This window comes from Ahaetulla prasina, chromosome 7 (assembly GCF_028640845.1).
Source record: "Ahaetulla prasina isolate Xishuangbanna chromosome 7, ASM2864084v1, whole genome shotgun sequence".
Classification (NCBI taxonomy): Eukaryota; Metazoa; Chordata; class Lepidosauria; order Squamata; family Colubridae; genus Ahaetulla; species Ahaetulla prasina.
In genome coordinates, this window is record NC_080545.1 from 27,537,865 (window position 1) to 27,561,650 (window position 23,786).

The 23,786-nt window shown below is 40.0% G+C and overlaps 1 protein-coding gene across 1 annotated transcript in view; it reads left to right on the forward strand.

Moving 5' to 3' along the window:
• Positions 1-12,098: 12,098 nt before the first annotated feature.
• The window catches only part of WASL (WASP like actin nucleation promoting factor), a 28,384-nt gene continuing 16,696 nt past the window's right edge, over positions 12,099-23,786 (forward strand). The window contains exon 1 of the mRNA XM_058190172.1: positions 12,099-12,985. Coding sequence (XP_058046155.1) covers positions 12,857-12,985 — 129 coding nt within the window. The 5' untranslated portion in view covers positions 12,099-12,856. The remainder of the gene's footprint in view (positions 12,986-23,786) is intronic.

Below are 23,786 nucleotides of genomic sequence, written 5' to 3' on the forward strand. Positions count from 1 at the left end.
ATTGTTATTCCCATCAAACCGGACGGCTCTATTCGCATCTGTTCAGATTTTAAATGCACCCTCAACAAAGCCTTGCAAGCCAATCCATCCTGTTCCTGTTGTTCAACATTTACTTCATTCTCTTGGTCCAGCATCCATTTTTGCAAAACTGGATTTGGCTCAGGCATACCAACAGCTCCTGGTGGATGATGCTTCAGCTGAAGCTCAGACCATTGTCACCCACCGGGGAGCTTTCCGGTGTCACCACCTCCAGTTTGGAATTAATATTGCCCCGGGTTTGTTTCAGAACCTGATGGAACGCCTCCTACATGGGTTACCAGGTGTCGTGCCATACTTCGATGACGTTCTCATCTTGGCTTCTTGTCGTAGTGAGCTCATCAAACGTATGAAGGCCGTCTTTACCCATTTCTGGAAGGCAGGGCTTAGGTTAAAGAAGTCCAAGTGTGTCATTGGAGTGCCCAATGTGAAATTTTTAGGGTACCTAATTGATGCTTCTGGCATTCACCCTACCCCTTCTAAAGTGGCTGCCATTCAGCATGCCCCAGTTCCATCTTGCAAAGCTGAGCTTCAGGCTTTCTTGGGGCTTTTAAACTTTTACAGTGTATTCCTGCCCCATAAGGCCTCGGTTGCTGAGCCTCTTCATAGGCTCCTTGACAAAAATACCCCCTGGTCATGGGGAACCTTGCAATCCAAAGCGTTTCAAGCGGTTAAGGGATTGCTGGTATCCTCTTCAGTACTAGTAAAATACAGTCCCCACCTTCCACTGATTTTGACCGCGGATGCCTCCCAGTATGGGATTGGAGCTTTTTTGAGCCATAAGCTTCCAAATGACTCGGAGGCCCCTATTGCGTTTTACTCGAGGACTCTGTCCTCAACTGAACACAATTACAGTCAAATTGATAGAGAGGCCCTGGCTGCCATGGCTGCTGTCAAGCGGTTCCACAATTATGTTTATGGCCACAGTTTTCAGTTAGTAACTATTCATCAGCTTCTGTTGGGTTTGTTGGCTGGAGATCGACTAACCCCTCTTATTCTTTCCCCCAGGATGTCCCGCTGGACAGTTTTTTTAGCTGCCTATAACTATACCCTGGTTTACCGCCCGGGTAAGCTGATTGTGCATGCTGATGTGCTGAGTCACTGTCCCTTACCTGTGTCCATTATTGACCCTGCACCGGCCCCTTCTGTTCTCCTGATCGAAGAACTACGTGCCCCATCTCTACAGCCAATATTGCGACATACACAGCCAAGGACCCCGTCATGTCTCAGGTTCTAGATTGGGTGGGCAGAGGCTGGCTGTCGGGTCCGCTGTCTGACCTGTTGTTGCCTTTCCGGGCCCGGCAGCATGAACTGTCTGCATTGCGCGGATGCCTCCTATGGGGAAATAGGGTGGTAGTTCCCCCCAAGCTACGGCTCCCTGTGTTGGAACATTTACATGACAGTCATCCAGGTATTGTAAGGATGAAGGGTCTGGCTAGAACTTATGTCTGGTGGCCCAACATAGATAAAGATAAAGATGTCACGGAGTGGGTCTCTAAATGTCAGAAATGCCAGCAGTCCAGACCAGCTGCCCCTGCCACCCCATCCAGGGAGTGGGAGAGTCCTAAGGTCCCATGGTCGCGAATTCATTTAGACTTCGTGGGCCCCTTTTTGGGTCGCACCTTCCTCATTGTGGTTGATGCGTATTCTAAGTGGGTAGAACTAGCACATGACTTCCACCACTTCGGAGTCTGTGATACAGGTGCTTACTCGTCTTTTTGCCACGCATGGCATTCCTGATGTTGTAGTGTCGGACAATGGGCCGCAACTGACTTCTGCTGCATTCCAGATGTTCCTGGCTGCCCAGGGGATCTGTCAGGCCCTGGTGGCTCCTTTTCATCCGGCCGGAAATGGATTGGCCGAGAGGGCAGTACGGTCTGCCAAAGAGGCTCTGTCCAGGCTAGGGCCAAGGGGGTGGCAGGAACGAGTCTCCACTTACTTATTGGCCCAACACACGATGCCCTTCCCATCTACCAACCGAAGTCCTGCAGAAAAGTTCATGGGCCGCCGACTTCGCACCACCCTTGATTGTCTTCACCCCAATTATGTGGCAGACACCCCTCCTGACATTATTCACACCCTCAGGACATTTAAGGAGGGGACCTAGTATATGCACGTAACTTTGGGGGTGAGCCGCGGTGGCTGCCAGGTACCAGTACTCAAGTTACAGGCCCCTGTTCTTACAGGGTTCAACTAGAGGATGGCCAAATCTGGCAGCGTCATCTGGACCAAATAAGGGGGCATTTTTTAACACGCTTCCCAGCTGGCGCAACTAAACCTCTGTTGACCACACCCAATACTACTACATACAGCCCGGAAGCCGAAACGCAAACAACGCACACCCCTGGAGCAAAACCCCCGCCACCAGGGTTACCAGAAGAAGCTGATCCTTTGGAAGCTGCCGTGCTGTTGGATGAACCCCCTGCAGAGTCGGCCGCAGATCCACAAACTGGGCACAATCCTCCCCATCCGATTGTCACACCTGAGCTTCGTCGTTCAGGGCGGGTCCGCCGGTGCCCGGTGTACTTGAGTGACTATGTATGCTCCATCCAGCAAGGAAGGGGTATTGAGTTCGGCTAGCAACCGTGACAACACCGACTGCGGCGCTCCTGATTGGCTGGCTCGCAGAGTGGGAGTTTCCAGGGTTCCCATTGGTTGGACTGTTCTGACAGCCGGTATAAAGAGCTGTCAGCTGTGTTATGTTGCTGATTATTGTTCTGTGAGTTGTTATAGTTAGCACACAAGTTCCTTAATAAATTGTCAGTGTTCTGAAGCCTCTGGTAGCCTCAGTCATTACCCCCTTCTGTCACGAACAGAACAATAAGCCACCTCACATCCTCATCACCTGCAACTATTAGGGTAACCATTCAAATGATGGCTGAAAGCTTGCCAGTGGGTTGTTATGGAATTAGCTTCTAGATATTTGAAGCAAAACTTTCAACATTTAAAAAAGTAATTCCTATATAATAATTCTACTGGACATGTGGGCTTAAATAAGCTAAGGATACAAATATCTCTCTAGTACTATGTGAGGTAGCTAAAGTAGCTAAGACTGTAGAATACAGGTAGCCATCCTTACAACTATAGTTGGGACCATAACTGCTGAAGTAAATCAGACTTAAGACAACTCAGGTATAATTTTATGATAGTTTTTAGGGTAGTCATTAAGGGAATCACATGGCTGTTAAACAGATCAGGCTTCCCTAATGGGCGTTTTTGCCAGTAATTGCCCCCCCCAAAAAAAAAGAAAAGGTGACAAATTGCAATCACTTGACTGGAGGATGCAACAACTATCATAACTATGAGCCTGTTGCCAAGTCCCTGAATTGAGGTCATGTGACCTTGCAGGTGGTATGATTGTCCTAAGTGTAAGTATGGATCGTAAGTTAGTTTTTTCAATGCCATTGTAACTTTGAACCATTGTTAAATGAACATTTTAAAGTCAAGAACTACCTGTGGGTGAGGGTACCAAATTCTTAAAAATTTAGTAATGGTCAATGCTTCCTAGCACCAGTTACCTGCCTGGTTAGACAAACACTTATTTAACATCATTTTTGTCCCCGAAGGTAGGCCTTCTATTATTGCTATCACCTGTGGATAAGCATACATCTCCGTGTGAAGAAAATTGCAGTTGATGCATCCACTATTGCTTTTTCTCTTAATTCAGACCATTAAACACCTACTGAAGCATACAGAACCATGCACTTGGAGAAGCCAGAATTGGAAACCTGCCCTTGTATTTCAGTGTCAGGTTTCAGCCTAGGACATTTTAATCTCCTATTTGGCTGGAGCTTTGTGATTAATTGACACCCCAAAATTACCAGCATCTGACACCTGCTTATTTGAGGCCCATATAAAATAAACAATTCACTTCAAGGTTACTCTTCATCGACAGGGCTGAGTGCATGTGATGCAAATGTCTAACATACATTAGCTTACTATACCTGGGAACGGGATCAGCTTTTTTGCAGCAAAGACACTCTGAGCCAGAAGGAAGAGAATAAGGAACCTTAGACGAAAAGTTAAAAACCCAAACATGTTGCAAGTATCGGTGGATTTCTCTATCATTAATCTCAGAACATATAACAAAAAAGTGCAGTGGGTGCTTTATACTCAGTGTTTTCAGGTCTCGTGTTTAAACTATCAAAATATTCAAAACCTCATTGTTTTCATTGGACAAAACCAATAGCCTGTTTTTTTCATCAGGATAACTACCTTATTTGAACAGAACCCAGCATCCTATGATTTGAGTAAAATAACATCTCCCTTTTGTTAAGAAATGTCCTGCCAGAATCCAGTAGCATGTGTGAATTAGGTAACATGTTGGGTGGGCAGTTATTCTTTTATATACATTTATAATTTTATTATATATATATAATAAAGGGCGGTATAAAAATCAAATAAAATAAATAATAAAATAAATAAATATATATATATATATATATAGTTTTCTTGTTGGTTATTCAGAATTAATATTAATGGGAATGGGAAATATTGCACGAGGAACTCGGTGCATCAGGATAAGGTTGATTCTTTTCCCCTCAACTACAATCCTTATGAAAACCTTCCATTTCATGATATGGCAGTGAATCTTGGAAAAATTACAGTCTAATACGGTTAGTTAGCTATAGCATCAGCTCCTATTCCTATTCCAGCTTCTATTCCCATTTCGAATTAGGGGTGTTAGTGCTAGTTTAAATCTGGTAAAATAAGAGGACTAAAACTACTTGGTAACTTAGATAAAAAGTGCATGATAGAATATACAACAGTCCCTTTTAAACAAAAGTATGTGCATAGGTGAAATATTGAATTTTGAAATGATTTCTGAAAGGCCTGCAATATAGTCTTTTCCTTGCTTATTGGTACCAGTGCTTTTAATGGGATGTGTTACATGCAGGAATGACACCAGACCCACACTCACAAGGTCCACACAGGATGTCACCACCGCACATCCACCCAGAAAGCAGACCCAAACCCACACTGATCATGAAGCACGACCAAGGACCAGAAGCCAGACCGCAGCTGCAACATTAGCCATTTCAAACCCCTCCAATCCATTCATGCAGCAGACTGACACCCACTATGAAGATGTAGCACGACCACAAAGCCAAACAACAGCTATGCAGCTCACCAGCTCAAATCCCCCTGCAGCACAGACTAGACTGAGCACAACCAAGCCCCCACCAACACAGGACACACCCCAGCCAATCAGAGCACAGAAAACCCCATCCAATCAGAGCACAGAAAACCCCATCCAATCAGAGCACAGAAAACCCCATCCAATCAGAGCACAGAAAACCCCATCCAATCAGAGCACAGAAAACCCAACAACCAAAGACCTATATACAAACACCGTGAAAACCTCAGAAAACATATATATATAATATAAAATTATACACACACACACACACACACACACACATATAAATATATATAGTTTTTATTGTTTGTAAACCACCTAGAGTTACTGTGAGTGGGTAGCAGGCTATATAAATTTTCCAAATAAATAACATCCTAATTAAAAATTAAGGAATTCCTGAATAACATATGCTGGAGCAGAAGACCACATCACTGATTAAATACCTTCCATTACTGTTTCAAGGGGGAAAGCTTTCTCAAGCTTAAGTGAAAGACAGAGTACAGGAACAAGAAGGAGAACTGGCTGTATTATGCCACTGACATTCTATTTAATCAGAGAGAATTTGCTAGGCTGACATTTCAGCTACTTTCTTCATATTAGATTGTGACTGAATCCTTTAACCATTAGATATTCCCAGGTAAAATAGAAAAATGGTGCTACTTATCTCTGTTCTAAGTATATTGTTGCTAACAATTTATGGGAGGATTTTCTGAAACCTTGATTCTATCAAATTGAGAACATTCTATTATTATGAATTATAATAGGTGGAAGGAATCTATGAAAAAATGCCTTCCAATAAATTTCAGTTGTTCTCAACAATGCAAAGTACATTAAATATTGATATCCAGTGTTTTCTTGTTGGTTATTCAGAATTAATATTAATGGGAATGAGAAATATTGCACGAGGAACTCGGTGCATCAGGATAAGGTTGATTCTTTTCCCCTCAACTACAATCCTTATGAAAACCTTCCATTTCATGATATGGCAGTGAATCTTGGAAAAATTACAGTCTAATACGGTTAGTTAGCTATAGCATCAGCTCCTATTCCTATTCCAGCTTCTATTCCCATTTCGAATTAGGGGTGTTAGTGCTAGTTTAAATCTGGTAAAATAAGAGGACTAAAACTACTTGGTAACTTAGATAAAAAGTGCATGATAGAATATACAACAGTCCCTTTTAAACAAAAGTATGTGCATAGGTGAAATATTGAATTTTGAAATGATTTCTGAAAGGCCTGCAATATAGTCTTTTCCTTGCTTATTGGTACCAGTGCTTTTAATGGGATGTGTTATATGCAGGAATGAAAGCCAATGTAGAATAGTGATTAAAGTGCTGGATTAGAAGCAGGGAAACGAAATTCTAGTCTTCCCTTAGGCACAAGTCAACTGGTGACCTTGGGTCAGTTACTCTCTCTTAACTGTAATCAGAGTTTGGCTCTGTGAAAACCAGGTGAAACTACAAGTCCTTATTGCATCATGCATTGATGGCTTTACTTTAAGAATCTAATTAATTCAAAAATAAATGGAGCCCTGCAACCAAGTGGACAAACACTAAGAAGACAAACTTGCTGGCAGGTATACTTAAGACCAGATGGAGCACTGACATAACTTATGAAAGAACTATATTATTTCTGATATGAGATCCAAAGCATGATGTACTGTGAAATTTAAAACATAATAAAATATTGATGGTTTCAAGTCTGATAATCCAAGTTAATGCCAAGTGCATTATAGCAACATTTTTTTAAAAAAATCCACAGTGATATTTGTCTATCAGTGCTCTTTAGAACTCAGAATTTTTATATAAATATACATTCAAACAATTTAGAATTTATTTGCCAGTTACATAATACATTGTAGAAATGTTTCTGAAACTGGATGGTGTGGGGAGGGAGGCTGGAGTGTCTCATAATCTATTTTTTCCCCAAAGCCGTTCTATGATTCAGCACTACCTCCCAGTACTTAACATAGATTTTACTTCCAAGCGTTCTCTTCATTTCCATTCCACTATATTAAATTGACTCCAAAGTATATGTATTATTCTATTTGTCTATTAATCGATCTGTATTTGTTAAGTGATGAATTTACCTATTGCATGGTAGCAGCATTCTGTTACTAAGATCCTGTTACTAAGAGTTTGCCCCACAGCCCACTTCTTACTAAGAACTTCCGCTAGAGTTAAGAAGACAATTCTCTTCTAGTAATGCTCTTGTTCTTTGTTGCAACAAAGATGAAAACAATATGTGCAAGGAGAATTAAGCAGGTCTTCTGCTGGTTTTTTATTAATTGCTAAGATTACACTGTACTGTCTCAAAATAGATGTTATTCTCTTGGTAGCCGCTACAATGCAGTTTCCCCTGCATTGTAGGTGCTATTATGCAGTATTATGTCACTAGAAAATTTTCCCATTAATGAGATAAAACTATCTTTGGGACAAAAGATTATATTGTTCTGCAAAGGTACCACTCCACCAGAACCATGACATTTTATTTTATTTATTTTATTATTTTTTATTTTTGAGGAACCTGATGCCTGGAAACCCTAAGTTATTGGAAGGGGCAAAACAGGATTATTTATTTATTTTATTTTATTTACAGGCAAATAAAAAACATATATATACAAATTAAGAAAACCATTAAGAAACTTATTCAAAAAGCCAAATTATTAAAATAGTATAAATATTAAAAATATTAGAAAGAATCCTGGCAAGATGTAGGCACTATTTCTTCTGAAGCATTTCAGTTGCAGCTACTTCCATCTTTGTTCTGGAGGGGCAAAGAGCATATATACAATTCTTCCAGATTCATGGCTCTTGGAAAAAAAAAAAGATGAAGGCTGCGGCTAGGTGGGGGTTTTGTTCAGGCGATAGAACAGCTGAAACCTTTTATGGATCAGGACGCCCTAAAAAATGGCTTGGGTTTGTACAATTTGTACAATCTGCCCATCTGAAAAGAGTAGGCTGAAAATCCGTTCGAAATCAAGGGAGACTTCTCAATGATGATCCAAGTTAGGCTAGTCACTTCCTTGTTTTCTTTTTGAATACTATCCTTTTTCACCAGTCTATCAGGATAGAAGAAACCACTTAATTGGAAGCAGCCAAATATGAGAGAAAGCATTTATAGGCCACATGATGAGTTTTATTTATTGATTTTCACCTGTGAGTTTTGGGGCTATTTATGTTTTTTGTCTGTGGGCTCCATCTTATTTTAGCTGCTTACAATCCTAACTAACTAAAGTATAAGTGAATATGTGATTATTATATAAACATACACATTTACTATCACCCATCTATGAACTCAAATAATTTTACCTACCAATCTTTTTTTGAACTGAACTTCTTTTTAGCTAGTGTTGTAACTAAGGAAAAGTCACCTCCATTGCACATGCTTACTGCACACTCAAGGAAGAAGGCTTTGTTAGGATGTATGAGAGTTGTTAGCAGGAACTTTGAAGAGGCGTTATATGTTTAAGACAATGGGACAGAATACTTTGTGAGGGTGCAATGTGAAAGGCCTCTGCAAATGCAGTGGGTGGGATGACTTAGAACACTGAACAATGTGATAGAAAACCACTCTACTGCTAGTTTCTTCTCCTATGGAGTAGCTACCACTGTGCAACCTTCCAGTAGCATTTATCGGCACACTTGGAAGTAGCTCGTAGGGGAATTGTAGTTTTTGAGAGATTTGCTTTAGTCTAACAGCTAAAATTTTAAAAGTCTACATTGGGTATTATGGAATATCAGGCACTATAAATCATGCTGCAGTGAATACATCAGGTAAAAACTGACATTTGTATCATAATTCCAATTTAAAAGCATTAGAAAAAAATAAGGAAAACCTCAGATAAATATTTTCTGATGACTTATCCTTGTGAACCTTAAAATATCTGATGGTGAGTAAGCTTGCAGTTATATTAATTGGGATGTGAGTTTATAGATATGAAGAGCCATGGTTCCAGATCAATTTTATTGGCCTCTTGATCATCTGTACATTTTTAAATGAAAATGTTTGTAATCTATTTTTTCCATTTTTTAAGCAAAAATGGTTGGGGAACAGGATGATTTCCTTCTTTGAAGTTTCACATCTGTAATCAATATTAATGGGCTATTTCATTTTTTGGCAAGATATTACAGGATGTTTGTATATCAAAAGATATTTCAGGGCTGAATAATTTTAATCCTCTCATGTATACTACCAATAAAGTTCACAACAGATGTTTTCTGCAAATTGTATACATTCACTCCACAATTCAGAGCATCTGTCTATATAGTAGTATCCAGTATTTCCTGATAAAATTCTACTCTCTTCTATCAAAGTATTTCAGATCTGTCTCCCATTTTTCAATAAAATGCAAATATGTTGGTTACAGGACTTACATGGTGTATTAGAATAATTTTAAATGTTTTTGCAAAATATTTTAGAATCATCCTCTTTTAACAACCCTCATAATCCCTTGTGGGGTGGAGTCTGGTCAACTGAATGGAGGTAGCAGAGTGTTTTATGACCAGATGCCCTTCCTGTCACCAATGCAAAGTTTTGTTCAGCAGATATATTCTCATTGTGCCCCGAGAAATATCTGCCTCTACCTAGGATTGAACTCACAGCCTCCTGATTTTGAGGCAAGAGCTCCACCACAAAAATCATAAACAGATATTATCTACATTAGCGTTATAATTCTTGCTTAGCGACAGTTACAATAGACCCTCCTCCCAAAGCTACTTATTCCAGCCTTCCAAAAGCCATACACGCAAAGCAGTCACATGATCATGTTTTGGCTGCTTGGCAAATAGGTTGCTTATTTGGCTGTTTGCAATGTCCCCTGCCATGTGAGAATTTTTGGTGGGATTTACCAGTTTCTGACATTTACTTCCACCATCTAGCAAAAAAAAAATCATTGAAGAAACCAGGTTTACTTAATGACTCCGCTGTAAAAAGAGTCATCAAAACAGTCACATGGTGACCCACTTATCAAGTGCCAGAATGTACAACTGTAATTCCAGGCTCAATTACAGCTGTAAATCAAGAGCTACCTGAATCCTGAATATAATTACCTGGATAATTAGTCTACTGCGGTGTTAAGCTCATATTTTTTTCCTCATTTTTCTTTTCAGTTTGTTGGTAAGAATTCTTGGTAGGTCTTCACTTTTAGTAGGTCTAAACCCATAGAATTAGTTTTGCAATGTCAGGGCCAAGAATATATAAACATAATAAAGAAATGCACTCAAACATACTGTTTTCCCTTTAATTTTATCAAGGAAGAAACTAGTTGGAATCCAATGTTGTACTGCGCCATGATGCTTCAAACAAATCAGAGTAACTGGGTTTTAATGTGCTTAGTAATGTTTTACAGTATATGAACCCAGGCATTTTGGTATAAACAAGAGCATTATGCAAAGCTTTTCAAGTTGGGTTACACAGAATCAAAGGGTCCCATCAGAATTTATTGGGGTTCCTTACAAAAGTTCACTCCAATGCAACCAATTTTCCATCACTGGAAATTTGCCTCTTGACCATAGGTTTTAGGATGTGTGTGAACTTAGCTATGGTTAACTCAGGGACACTGTTACATATTATTGTGGATCACATGTGAAGTTGGTCACTTTTTCTATAAACATCAATGTCCTAGTGAATGCTCTTAAATAAGCAAATGTAGCTTAGAATACTCTGGATGGGTAGGATACAAGGTACACTTTCCAAACAGAATTTAATTATCTCCCTTTGGAAATGAACCATTGAACAAGCTATCATTGTTATGGTTGGCTGCAAATGTTTGGATAGGGTTTGACATTTTTATCCACCTATCGAGTCCCTCCCAAGGAGCTGGCAGATGTTCTTGTTTGATAGTATTAAAAGTATTATGGCAGGATGTAAGCTGTCCAGTAAGGCTGTCTCTTACATTGATTCTGTCAGTGCCAATGTGGTTCAAGTGATGCTCCAGGTGTATTGGAATTGCACCCATGGCATTTGTCCCAAAGGTGCTTTTTCAAGAGGCAACTGGACTTTCTGGTTTTTCCTTGAAGACGTTTCGCTTATTATCCAAAAGTTTATTCAGCTCTATAGGATTTTGAAATTGTAATAATCATTCTGTAATAATGCTGACCATTTTATGAGTAATGCAAATTATGTTTTTTCATTCATCAGAAATGAAGATTCAACATGGCTGAAGTTTGAGATTGTGCTACCAATGTTTCCTTGTAAAAAAGGGTTTTTTTCAACGCTGAACAGGCCATAGGATTAAAGCTATTACTACAGACACAAGCAATGCTCACAAGTACCTGAAGATTCCTCCAGACAGAAATCCAGCAATTATTTAAAGCCAAGGATGAGACTTAACAAAACGATCCCACTTCAGTTCAAAAGTATTGAGTTCCCTCTTTTGTTTTGAACCTCCATGTCAGCGTTTCTCAACCTAGGCAACTCAAAAAATGTGTAGACTTCAATTCCAAGAATCCCCCAACCAGCATGCTGGGAGTTGGAAGTCCACCCACCTTTGATTGGTCAAGGTTGAGAAACACTGCTCCATTTGAACGGGTTCCCACATTTCAAAGGCCCTTTAACCTAGTTAAGCATGATTTAGGGCAGGGGTCTCCAACCTTGGCAACTTTAAGCCTGGAGGACTTCAACTCCCAGAATCTGGCAAAGCTGGCTGGGGAATTCTGGGAGTTGAGGTCCTCCAGGCTTAAAGTTGCCAAGGTTGGAAACCCCTGATTTAGGACCTCGAGCCGTGAACCAGACATTACCAAGCATCGGAGTGAGCAAAGCGCAACACCCATTATCCGTAGCCACACATAAGTGTAGGCGAACACTTTTGTACAAATTAAATTAAGGGAAAAAGACGGATTATTATTTTTTTAACAGCAACGCTTTTCCCTCTTGTGTCTGGAGGTAGCAATTACGTCTGCGGGATTGTCGGCAGCTTTTCAGCCCAGGGGCAGGCAGGTGACAAGAGCGCACAAGCCCCGCGGTTCTGCATTGGAAGAACTGCAGGAATCGCGGGGCGCGTCCCCTCCTGCGAGCCCGCGGCATCTCCGCTCGCTTCCTCCCGCCTCCCGCCACCGCCAATTTCCAGACTTCCTGGATGACAAGGCCGGGGAAGCAGCCCGGCCTGGCTCGGCCGGTATTTAACGCGGGAGGCCCCAGGAAGCACGACTCCCGAGCTCGCCGCTGGGACTCGCGCTGAAGCTGAGCCGCGGGCCGCCCCGCCTACGCTTCTCCGGACCGGCGGCGAAGAGTCTAAGCCGAGGGGCGCCGGGCCGAGAAGCGGCGACGCGGGCTGGGCAGCCTGCGGCGTCTCGACCCCGCGTCCTCCCCTCTCCCTCCGCGGCGTTTGGTCTCGCCCGCGCCTCCGCTCCCTGCCATGTTGGATTGCACGGCCGGCGCCGGGGAGAAGTTGGAAGTTTAGTGCCTGTCGGGAGAGCGGCGGAAGGCGCGCAGAGGGCGAGGAGCGGGACTTCCCGGCCGCTCCGCTCGCTCGCAGGAAGCCCCTCAGGAGTTGCTCCTCGGTCCGACGCGGCGCCCCCTCAGGTCGCCGCCCCGATGTTGCTGCAATAGCGCGGGGAGGCAGGCTGCTGCGCCGCCACCCTCCAGGAGACGCGGGGCCTGACCCCCAGACGGGCTAGAGCCAGCTGCGGAGCCGGCGGAGGGGTTGGCAGTCCCGGCCGGGCGCCGGCGGCGGCCGCCATGAACAACAACCAGCAGCAGCAGCAGCAGCAGCCCCCGCCGCCGCGGAGGGTCTCCAACGTGGGCTCCATGCTGCTCACCCCGCAGGAGAACGAGAGCCTCTTCGGCTTCCTCGGCAAGAAATGCGTGGTGAGTGGCGGACGGAAAGGAGGCTTCGCCCTGCTGGCTGGGCCTGACTGCCTCGGGGGTGGAAGAGCGGTGGGGGGGGAGGCCCGGCCAGTCCTGCGGGGGCGCCTGCGGAGGGTTTGCCTCCCGCGCGTCCCTGGCGGGAAGCTGCCTTGACCTCTCAGGGAAGGGAAGCGGGTTTCGGGGGCCGGAGGGGGTGACTTCCATCTGCTGGAGGGAGAAGCGGGCTGCTCCGAGTGGGAGGCGTGATGATGCAAGAGCGCTGCCAGTTTTTCCGCCTCCCCCTCCCCAACTCTCTTTTTCCTTTCCGGCGCGGGGTCGTCGTTGGCTTACTTCGAATTTGGAGAAGACCAGAAGGTCCCTGGCTGGGTCTGTTCCCACGGAACAGCTGCCTGCTTCCTTTCCTCCCCGCGGCTCTGTATTGTTGGGGCGGGGGTGGAAAATCAACCCCTTTGGCTAAATTTATACTGGAAAAGGGACAAGGTGGTGGGGGGTGCGCGAGCCAAAAAAAAAAAAAAGGATGCACGCCTTTCCTCTCCAAGGGGAAGAAGACTTCAGCGGTCTCTTTTTGTGTTTTTTGAGCTCGTGAGAGTGGGATAAATCCTAGGTACAGGTGAAGGCAGTGGATCCAAGCAACAGGAAGGGAAGGCTAGAGTCGGGCCCATTGGATCCGCTCCCGCTTTGCTGGAAAAAAAAATAAACCTGGGTTAGGGGAGCTCCAACAAATCCTTCGCCCTTTGTGGCTTATTTCAAGGCAGATGCTGGGGAGCTGTTCACCTTTTGCTATGTTAAGAGGTTATTTGCTCTTCCACTTCCTTTTTCCAACAGGTATTATTATTTCAGAGTATACCGGAAGTGCTCGGTGGTTTGCAATACGTGTGTGTCAGCAATGGAGATGTTGCAATATTTTTTTCTGTGTGGAAAAGTTCAGCTAGTCACAGAAAGCTGGAATACATTTATACCTGTATAGTTCCTGAACTTTCAGGAAAATGAATAGTGGTCTGAATTCTGTTTCTGAATCTTAGCAATAGATTTGCAGAGCATATACAAAATTTCCCGTGAAAATATAGGGGGGGGGGGCAGCTATAATAATCCCTGAAATTTTGGTAGTCTTAGATACAGCTATTAGCTAATAGTTCCTCACATAGATTTTTGGAGACTTTATGCTGCTATGTTTGGCTCAGCAAGTTTTAGTATACAATCTATATCGTGCTATTTTATATTGAAATATTCTGCATTTAAAATTAGCCTTTTCTGGTTTCTGAGCTGACAGACATTTAAACATATCACTACATAAATATTCTGTATCTCAGATGGATTTGCAGTCAAACTTTTCCTCTTCTGAATCATTAAAAACAATCATGAGTAAAGCATCATGGACATCCTGTTTTCTTTAAGGGTTTTTGTTTATTGGCAGAAATTGGTTTTACTAAAGTTTTTCCCCCCCATTATGACAGAAAGGGCAAATTTAAACTATATTATCAAGACATTGACTACAGATTTGCAAATGCCTTTGCCCACTGTAAATCTATAAGGATTATAATAGTATAGTAGTCTGGATGGAAAATCCAGTTTTTTGTTTCTGATGAGGTTAAATGGGTAAAGAAGATTCACAGATCTAATCTGTCATTCAGTCATAGGTCATCTGTAATTCATGTTTCATTAAAGCCAAGTTTGCACTCTAAATATATTATGTCTTTTTCAGCTGTTAATGGGAATTTGCAGAGATAAAGTAGTTTCTGAAAACTGTCTAATGAACATGAGCTGGGAATGCCGACTTACAGTGGGGAGAGTATACATTTATGTTAATTTCCATGCTAAATTTATGTTAAATACTGTAGGCCAGGTGGCTAAATATTAATACTGTACTGTAATATTACTAGCAATCCACATTTTTTCAGAGGGGAAAACAATAGCCCTAAAAATGTCTTTGCCAAAGTTTAATACACTTCACAGATTTTAAAAATCTTTTTTAGAATGTTATATTCTCTCTTTAGCAAAGAGCTGTTCCTAAGTGGAAAAGTTCATAGGCTTTGCCCTCAGGAAGTACTAATTTTATTTCCAACAAAGTCCAAGTTTCTGAAAAGATCTCCTTTATGTGGAGAGCCATTCCTAGCCATTTCTAGGACTGAGCTGCCTGGACTTTCACTAATTTAGTGCAAGTTGAATTCCCTTGAAAACAAGAAAATGACCCATCTATAAGTGTTCTTAAAGAACAAATATGCTTTTATCTACAGAATTGTTTTATATGCAAATGTAATCAAAATAATACATAAAAATGGAAAAAATGTGCAGTCAGCAGCAGACAACTAGATTTAAAGAGAAACAATTTGGGTACAATGACATACTACAGTATGGGAAATAAAATACTATTTATTAATAAAATTAAAGATATATTCTAGACTTGGAGAAAATATTTCATATACTACATGATGACACTTGAAATATTTGAAAATACATTGCACATTGGATTATATGATTTTCTTCCTCATATACAAAATTGCTGAAAACCTTAAAGCTTTTTTAAAATAATTGTATAATTTAATGTAAAACTTACAATTATTAAAAACAAATTGTATATGGGTTTGTTCTTTAATTAATGATTAATGCATAATTACATATCTGTATGCACTTGTATAGTAATATATTAAAAGTATTTGTATCACCGATACATTAATAGTATGATAGTTAACAGCATTATAAAACCATAAATAGTAGCATACACAACTTTTCTACCTATACTAAAACTCTGTGCTCCTTAATGTTACCTTCTAATTAGACAATAAAAGCTGTGTGAAAGATTTTTGACTTCAGGGCTCTCAGGAAGTTATCTGGGGAGGATACCATTCAGATTTCAGGAAGCAGATTGTTGTACTGCATAGAACATCCTTGTTCTCCTGATCTCTTTTGGAAGTTGTATTCTAACCACCTCTTTCTGGCTAGACTTACTGGACAACATGGTTCTTGCATGGAATAAGTGGTCCTTCAGATACGTGTATGTGTGTGTATATACTGCATATTAGTGTTTTGTGCTGTACTGTTTTCTAGATGCAAATGCCAGCATAAAATAACCAGCCACTTTCATTTCTGGAATTGTAACTGCTCGGCCAAGACTTATAATGCCAGTGAAAATCAATGTGATATAGAGGATGTGAACCATAACTATAGACAATATCTTCAGCATGCAAAAATGTTAGGTTCAGTCTCTGGCATCAGTTTAAAAGAATACATGATGGAAAAGACTTTACTTAGAGAATCTAAAGAATCACTGTTTAAGAGTAGGCAATTTTGGAGAGACAGATAGTCTCACCTTTTCTAAATCAACAATAATCCTTAGTCTTCTTGAATTGTAACAAATTCTGTATGGATAAAGTAAAGGCATTTAGCCTCTTATTCAATAATAATAGTTCCCTTATTGAGCTCAATACAGGTAATTCTTGTGTAATGATCACTTGCTTAGCAAATATTAAAACTTGTAACAGTGCTGAACCAGTGGTATTTATGACCAATCCTTGAAGTTGTAGTGTGCCTCAGAGTCACATTACTGTTGTCCAGGTGCTTGGCAACCAGCCTGAAGTTCCTGCCATTGCAGCATCCCATGGTCATATGATCACAATTTGGGACCTTCCTTGCCAGCTTCCCATAAGAAAAGTCAGTCAGGAAGTTAGATGTCACAATCACATGAGGTCTTTGCTTAACAACAGTAACTGTAGGCTTGCAGAACTGTGGTTGCTAAGCAGCATGGTCATAGAACATCTTTACGACTGCATTGCTTAGCAGCAGAAATGTGGGTTCTGCTCCAATAGATCAGGGTTTTTTTATGTACCTTACTGCTTTTTTAAAAAAATATTTTTAACTTTTTTAACTTGATTTCAATTAGTTCTTTCCCTCAACTTAGGTTTAAGAAATCCAAAGTCATTCTATTGGATGGACCACATTCTTTCATTTTCTTTAAAATAGTTTTACTCTACACCATTTGTTGCTGCTTAATATCATGAAAATGTATTGTCAGTTGGATAGGATATAAGTGTTCTTTGGCCATTTCAGAGATAGATCCGTGTTCACAAGCTCTGACATGCTGAGAGTTAATATCTGTTGAAAGGTGTCACAATTTATTTTTTCAATCTGGGAGAAAATGTTATCTTTTATTGCAGTTGACTGCAAAGCTCTCTGCAGTAAATGTGTTTGAGATACTAACGTGCCTAATACTGGTTATTTTTAATTGTGGCCCACTATACATTCCTAGTTTAGAGTATGGTTTATATGCTTAACTGGCAGCATTATGTTTTGCATTGTTGCCTCGGAATTTTATACATTTTCCAGATACTTAAGTCCATGACTATTCTTTTTGTTGTACTTCCTATCACTCTTAATGTAATTCCTATCACTTCCTATCACTCTTAATGTAATTGTCAAATAGTCTGAATTTTGTGAAGGAACATCTATTGTCTAGACAAGGTAATAGGATAATAATTGGGTTATTGCAATGTACTCTACATGGAACCAGTGACGGGCTGCTGCCAGTTGTAACAACCAGTTCGCCTAGTACCAAAAATGTGAATTCGCAAGGCTTCAAAAACACGGTGATATAGGACGGAATAGCGCCGGGGGAGCGGCCACCCGTGGGTCACGTGTTACAACCGGCAGCAGCCCACCTTTGCACAGAACTACACTTGAAGAGTATTCAGAAGATACAATTGGTACAGAATGCACTGGCCTGGAAAATTCTGGAGTGGGTTGTCCCTGTAACATCGCTGTTACATAAGCTTCATTAGTTGCTGGTTTGCTTCTGGGACCAATTCAGTGTATTGGTTATCACTTTTAAAGCCCTTTAGGGCATGGAAGTTAGGACTAGGTTATGTGAGGAACCATCTCACCTCTGGAGGTGATTGGTGAAGTAAGAAACAAAAGTCCATTCCTGTACCATTCATGCTCTTGTGCTCTTTATTTAATTGTTAATTTTAATGCTTTTATATTCTTTTATGCTACTGTAAACAGTCCAGAATTTGATCAGTAAGGCAGGCAGCATATGAATTAAATAAATATAGTATTTAAGATAGTGTCTTAAATGCATTAGTAATAAAAGGTATTTCTTTATTAAATATGCAAGCCATAATGATATTTTTTCATGTTTTGCTCCATTTGCATGAGCCTTACATTCAAGCATATTAGATGCAGATAGAAACAAGACTGGGATTGATAATTTAGCACTATTTGCAATAACATTTACTTGTTTTATAAGAAAAGGCAAGGCAGTTTCTTTTTGAGAGTATTGTCTCAGTGCTCCACTAGTCATTTAACCATAACAATTGACCTACGATAATGCTGTTTCCCCCAAAATAAGACATCCCCTAATAATAAGCCCAATCGGGCTTTTGAGTGCATGGCAATAAGGCCAAGCGCTTATTTCAGGGTTCAAAAAAATATAAGATAGGGTCTTATTTTTGAGGAAACACGGTATGTAATACTTCCATTATCAATAAAATTAAATAGTTCGAGGTTGGGTTTCTATAGAACATTTGCGTTTTGTTCTTAATACTTCAGATTTTATATAAATAGAAACATTTTTTGTATTTCATTATGTTTCCACAGAGCACTTTTGTTTAAAAAAAGAGAGAATACGTTCTCCATGTGACCTCAATGTTTTAAAGACTGTTCTGTTTTCTTTTTAATCTTTTACATGCTTGTGTTACTTATTAATTAAGGGTTTGCAGCTCCTGTACATTTTTCTTTTAAGAGTAATTTACTGTGCGGGATTTCTTTGATTATCAAAGTAGCTGCTATTTGTTTTTCTCTAACATAGTGCACACTGAAAAAATTGCCAGGTTAGGGATGACCAAACTGAATGGTTTGTTTTTTTTATTTTCAAAAAGAATATTGTAAATACATTTATCACCTTTCTGTTATTAATTGTATAGAATTAGAATTAGACCAGAGACTGAGAGAACCTGAAATCTGGAGAAACGTTTGCGCTGAGTTCTATGATACAAAAGGGAAGTTATTGGGAACTATTTTTGGAACACTGAAATATGCCATCTCTTCTTGGGACCTCTTTTATTCCTGACTTGTCAAGTTATAGTTTAATGTATAACATATTAAGGATGTTTCTGGGTGTCTGAGGGAAAACATAAACCTTACAGACCTTAACACAATAGTGGTCAATCTGGGTGGGGATTTGAAATATAATTTTAGGCATATTTGGAATTTTGAGGAACTTATTGGCACAGCTACAAAATTGCTATTTTAAGGCATGCTCATTCACAAAATGCTATTATGGTGGAGATGATAAGTTTAATACTTTCATTTAAATCAAACTGGCAAGACCATATCCGCTATTAACACTGGGCATACTTTTCACTATTACATGTATCATTCAGTACAGTGATTCCTCAAATCCAGTTGGTCTATTTGTTGTGTTTCTGGGCTATTGTTTCCTGGCAATACCTTCAGTAGCTGCAGTAGAATCCCAGCTGTGGATTCCACCTGCTGCTGAAGCGCATTTTTCAAGAGAAGGTACTCCATTACCCCTCTCAAGGTTTGCAATATCTTTTCTCAAAGTGTTGGCTACCTCTCAAATCAACCATTATATAACAGCTCAGAGAAGCCAGGAAGAGTATGGTTATACTCTGCAGGTGGTAGAGCTCACACTGTAAAGGCTTCTTTATACTTCCACAAAAGTTGCACAAAGTTAAAAAGAATCTCAGATTGTAATCCAAAGTCCTCTCTTGCTCACCTCAGAATTTGTTTAATTGAAGCATCTTTGGTGCTGTCTGAGCTTACTTGTTTTCTGCTGCGTTTCTGTGCTATTACTTCCTGGCAATACCTTCAGTAGCTGCAGCAGAATCCCACATATGGATTCCACCTGCTGCTGAAGCAGGAACTGTGAATCCAAAAAGATCCTGAAATCATTGACCAGCTTCTTCAGGAAGGATAATACCATTCAGACCAGGGATATCAAACTTGCGTTGTCACAGCAGAGTTATGTGATGTATCGGGACTTTCCCTCCCCTTCGCTAAACCAGGCGGGGTGGGGCCAGCACATGACGGATCCGGTCCATGGGGCCATGAGTTTGACACCCCTGATCCAGACAATTTATCAGGAGCAATGTCGTAGACATAGCCCATGTTGTTTGGATATAATAGCAGCTCCATCTTGGTACTATTTAATTTGAGGTTGTTTTTCTCATTCAGTCTTCAACAAACTTTGGACCAGATTTTCACATCATCTTTGGCTCAATCGGGGATGGAAATATATTATTTAATGTCATTAATATATTGATGATTCCTCACTTTTTTTAGATGACTTCTCCTAGTAGTTCTATATAAGCTAGGGCCCAGCTCTCTGGCACTGGTGAGTACTGGCAGTAATGCATCCTAGGGCTTGACTACTTACCACTACCATTTGGAACAACCTGCTCAATTTTATAGACTCAACTCTTGCAAGAGACCTGAACAATATCACGGTCAGTGGTTTTGAAGGCCACTAAAAAGTGCACTTCTGCCATCAAAATCCTGATGGACATAATACTCAAGAATGACCATCATGCTTTCTGCCTATGGCTAAACATTGAATATTGACATTGAATATTCAGTTTTTTTAGGATCCTCTGCAGTTCTCCATTTTCTCCAAAGGTTTTCCCCTGAAAGGATAGAAATAAAAGTAAGCCAGATAATAAAACAAATTGCCAGATTTCCTTGTTCTCTGTCATCCTAACTTACACTGATTTCATTTGCCACTTCATTTCCCATTCTGCATAATCATTTCAGAATTCTTTGTAATAAAGGATAACTATTTTAGCCTGTCTTGTTAAGACAAACCCCAAATATTTTTGCACCTGTAATAAATTTACTATAATAAAAAAGTGGGTTACTATCCAGTTTATGAAATTTTATTCCAAATTAGGCATTATACCAAAGATGATTAGTGATTTTATAAACAGTGAATCAGAATAAAATTGAGAACAGCAATTACCTACTGAATTATGTCTAATTATAAATTAGTTGACATAACAAGAAAGATATGTTTGCATTATGATTTGATTAGTACCTGTAATTTTTAAATACTTGCTCATTTTAAAGAAATACAGAACTGAAATAGAATACGTTCTCCTTGCCTCCAATTTTGGATTTTGCCAGGCGAAATATGAAAGTTGTGCCCACGTATTCTTTTTCAGAGAGACTGATTAATTTGCCTTTATGTAGAAAACTATACTTAGTTAAGTCTTAGCACTGATCTCAGAAAGCTGAGAAATGTCAGATCTGGTTAGCACTTAGGTGGGAGGCCATTAGGAAATACTACAGTTGTACTACAGTTGTAGGCTAGATTGTGAACCACAAAACAAAACAATAAAATAAGGCATTGGCAAATCTGCCATTATTGTCAAGAAAGCTATTAAGTCACAACAAATCAGACTCGACCCAAGTGAGGCTTTATTTTTTTTAGAACACTTTACTTGAGTAACATCCAGGAGTACTTCCAGATATGTTGGATCATAAGTTCAAAATTCCTAATTCATGAAAGGTTAATCATAGTATTTGGGAATTGATTCCTAATCTATCTTGAGGATACCGTGCTGATCATAAGCAAGGGATTGCTTCTTGCTTCACAGGGCATCTATAAGGTTTAGAAAAAAAAGCTACATCAACAAATATTGTTTTGTTGTATTGGATTGCTTGACTCCTTTCAGATTGGAACTGCAGAAAAAATAATTGCTACCAACTTGCCTTCCATTGAGGACCTGTATACTGCATGAATCAAGAAGAGGGCCGTGAAAATATTTGCAGATCCCTCGCATCCTGGACATAAACTGTTTCAACTCCTACCCTCAAAACGACGCTATAGAGCACTGCACACTAGAACAACTAGACACAAGAACAGTTTTTTCCGAAGGCCATCACTGCTAAACAAATAATTCCCTCAACACTGTCAGACTATTTACTGAATCTGCACTACTATTAATCGTATATATAGTATAAGCCAATTTTTCAGCACGTTTTGTGCTGAACGTCTCGGCTTATATTCGAGTATATACGGCTTATACTCGAGTTTTGTTTTTTTAAGCCCTCGGCTTATACTCGAGTATATACGGCTTATACTCGAGTTTTTCTTTTCTTTTTCACATTTTGCGGACGGGGCGGGAAGCCCTGCCGGTGCAGTGAGGGCGGGCGGGGGCCAGCCTTCTCAGCTGAGGGAGGAGGGTTTCCCCAGCAGTGGGTGCCTCATTTCCCACACTGTCGGCTTATACTCGAGTCCCCAGTTTACCCCAGTTTTTGGGGTAAAATTGGGGACCTCGGCTTATACTCGGATCGGCTTATATTCGAGTATATACGGTAATCGTTTCATAGTTCCCATCACCAATCTCTTTCCACTTATGACTGTATGACTATAACTTGTTGCTGGCAATCCTTATGATTTATATTGATATATTGATCATCAATTGTGTTGTAAATGTTGTACCTTGATGAACGTATCTTTTCTTTTATGTACACTGAGAACATATGCACCAAGACAAATTCCTTGTGTGTCCAATCACACTTGGCCAATAAAATTCTATTCTATTCTATTCTATTCTATTCTATTCTATTCTATTCTATTGCTATTCAACTTGCCGTTGAACTGAAGGGGGAAGGTGGAGGGTAGAATGGAATGCCAAAGGTTTTTGCATGCAACGTCAGAGAATGTTTACTTTTTTTGTGTCCATTAGTCAGACAGTTGACAAATACACACAGATATCTTCATTTAACAACCACATTTGGGATTGGCAACTCGGCTATTAAATGAAGCAATCGCTAAGTGAAATCATGACTGCTTATGATCTTACTTCAGCTTTGCTTTGCTTTGCTTTGCTTTACAGGTTTGTGAAGATCAAAAAGATGAGGGTGTGTATATGTACCAGTATTTAAAAATGGTTTCAGTATAGGGCTTCTTTCCAATATGCTGACACATGACTATACTATAGAATTCAAAAAAAGGGGAGTTTAAAGATTTTTTTAGGGGGGAAAAAACCATGAATAGTAATTTGGAGAAGTGCTTTTTTCCAGGAAATATTCTTAAACTAGCTTTTCACTCTACGCTTTTAGCCAAATCATCTTGAAATTATTTCCTGTTCTAAAGTCAAAAGAGGCATCACTGTGTAGACTTTAATACTAAAATAGTATTTGACCTCTGTGGTTAAGACTGAAAGTTTGAAATATCCTGCAATAGTGTGGTTTTGAGTGAAATACCACAAATGAGCTTCCTTTTTTCTGGCTAGCAGTTTATATTGAAAGGCTATGACTTTGTCCCTTCAAATATTAAAGGAAGAGATTTTCTTTGTGGGAAAAACGATCTAGAAGAATATCTTCAAAAGGAAACATTGTGTAATATGCAAAAATTTTGAACTAGAAAATCTACTTGTTCTATTTTGGACACCAAGGTTATAATTTGCACACTTCAAATTTTTAAAACAGAAAATGCTTCTTTTTATGGATAAAAAGTAGACCAGTCAACTTTTTCATTATAGGATGTCCCCACTCATTTAGTTTTGTTGCATATAAAATCTGCCAGTTGCAGATGCAGAACATCAAAATAAAGACTGGTTACACCATATTGTGTACTGTAGTCCTACTAAATTAATCTTCCATTATGGCCTAAAAGATTGGTTTTATTTGCCTATCAAGCTTTGTTTTAAACATTTATATCCTGCCTAGCCTTTCTGTGGTTATATAACATTAACAAAAACACAGAAATCTAAAACAAGAATACTAATTTTCATAGCAGCCTTTTTTTAAAAAAGGACTCTGCCAGGGAATTATGTCAATTGCT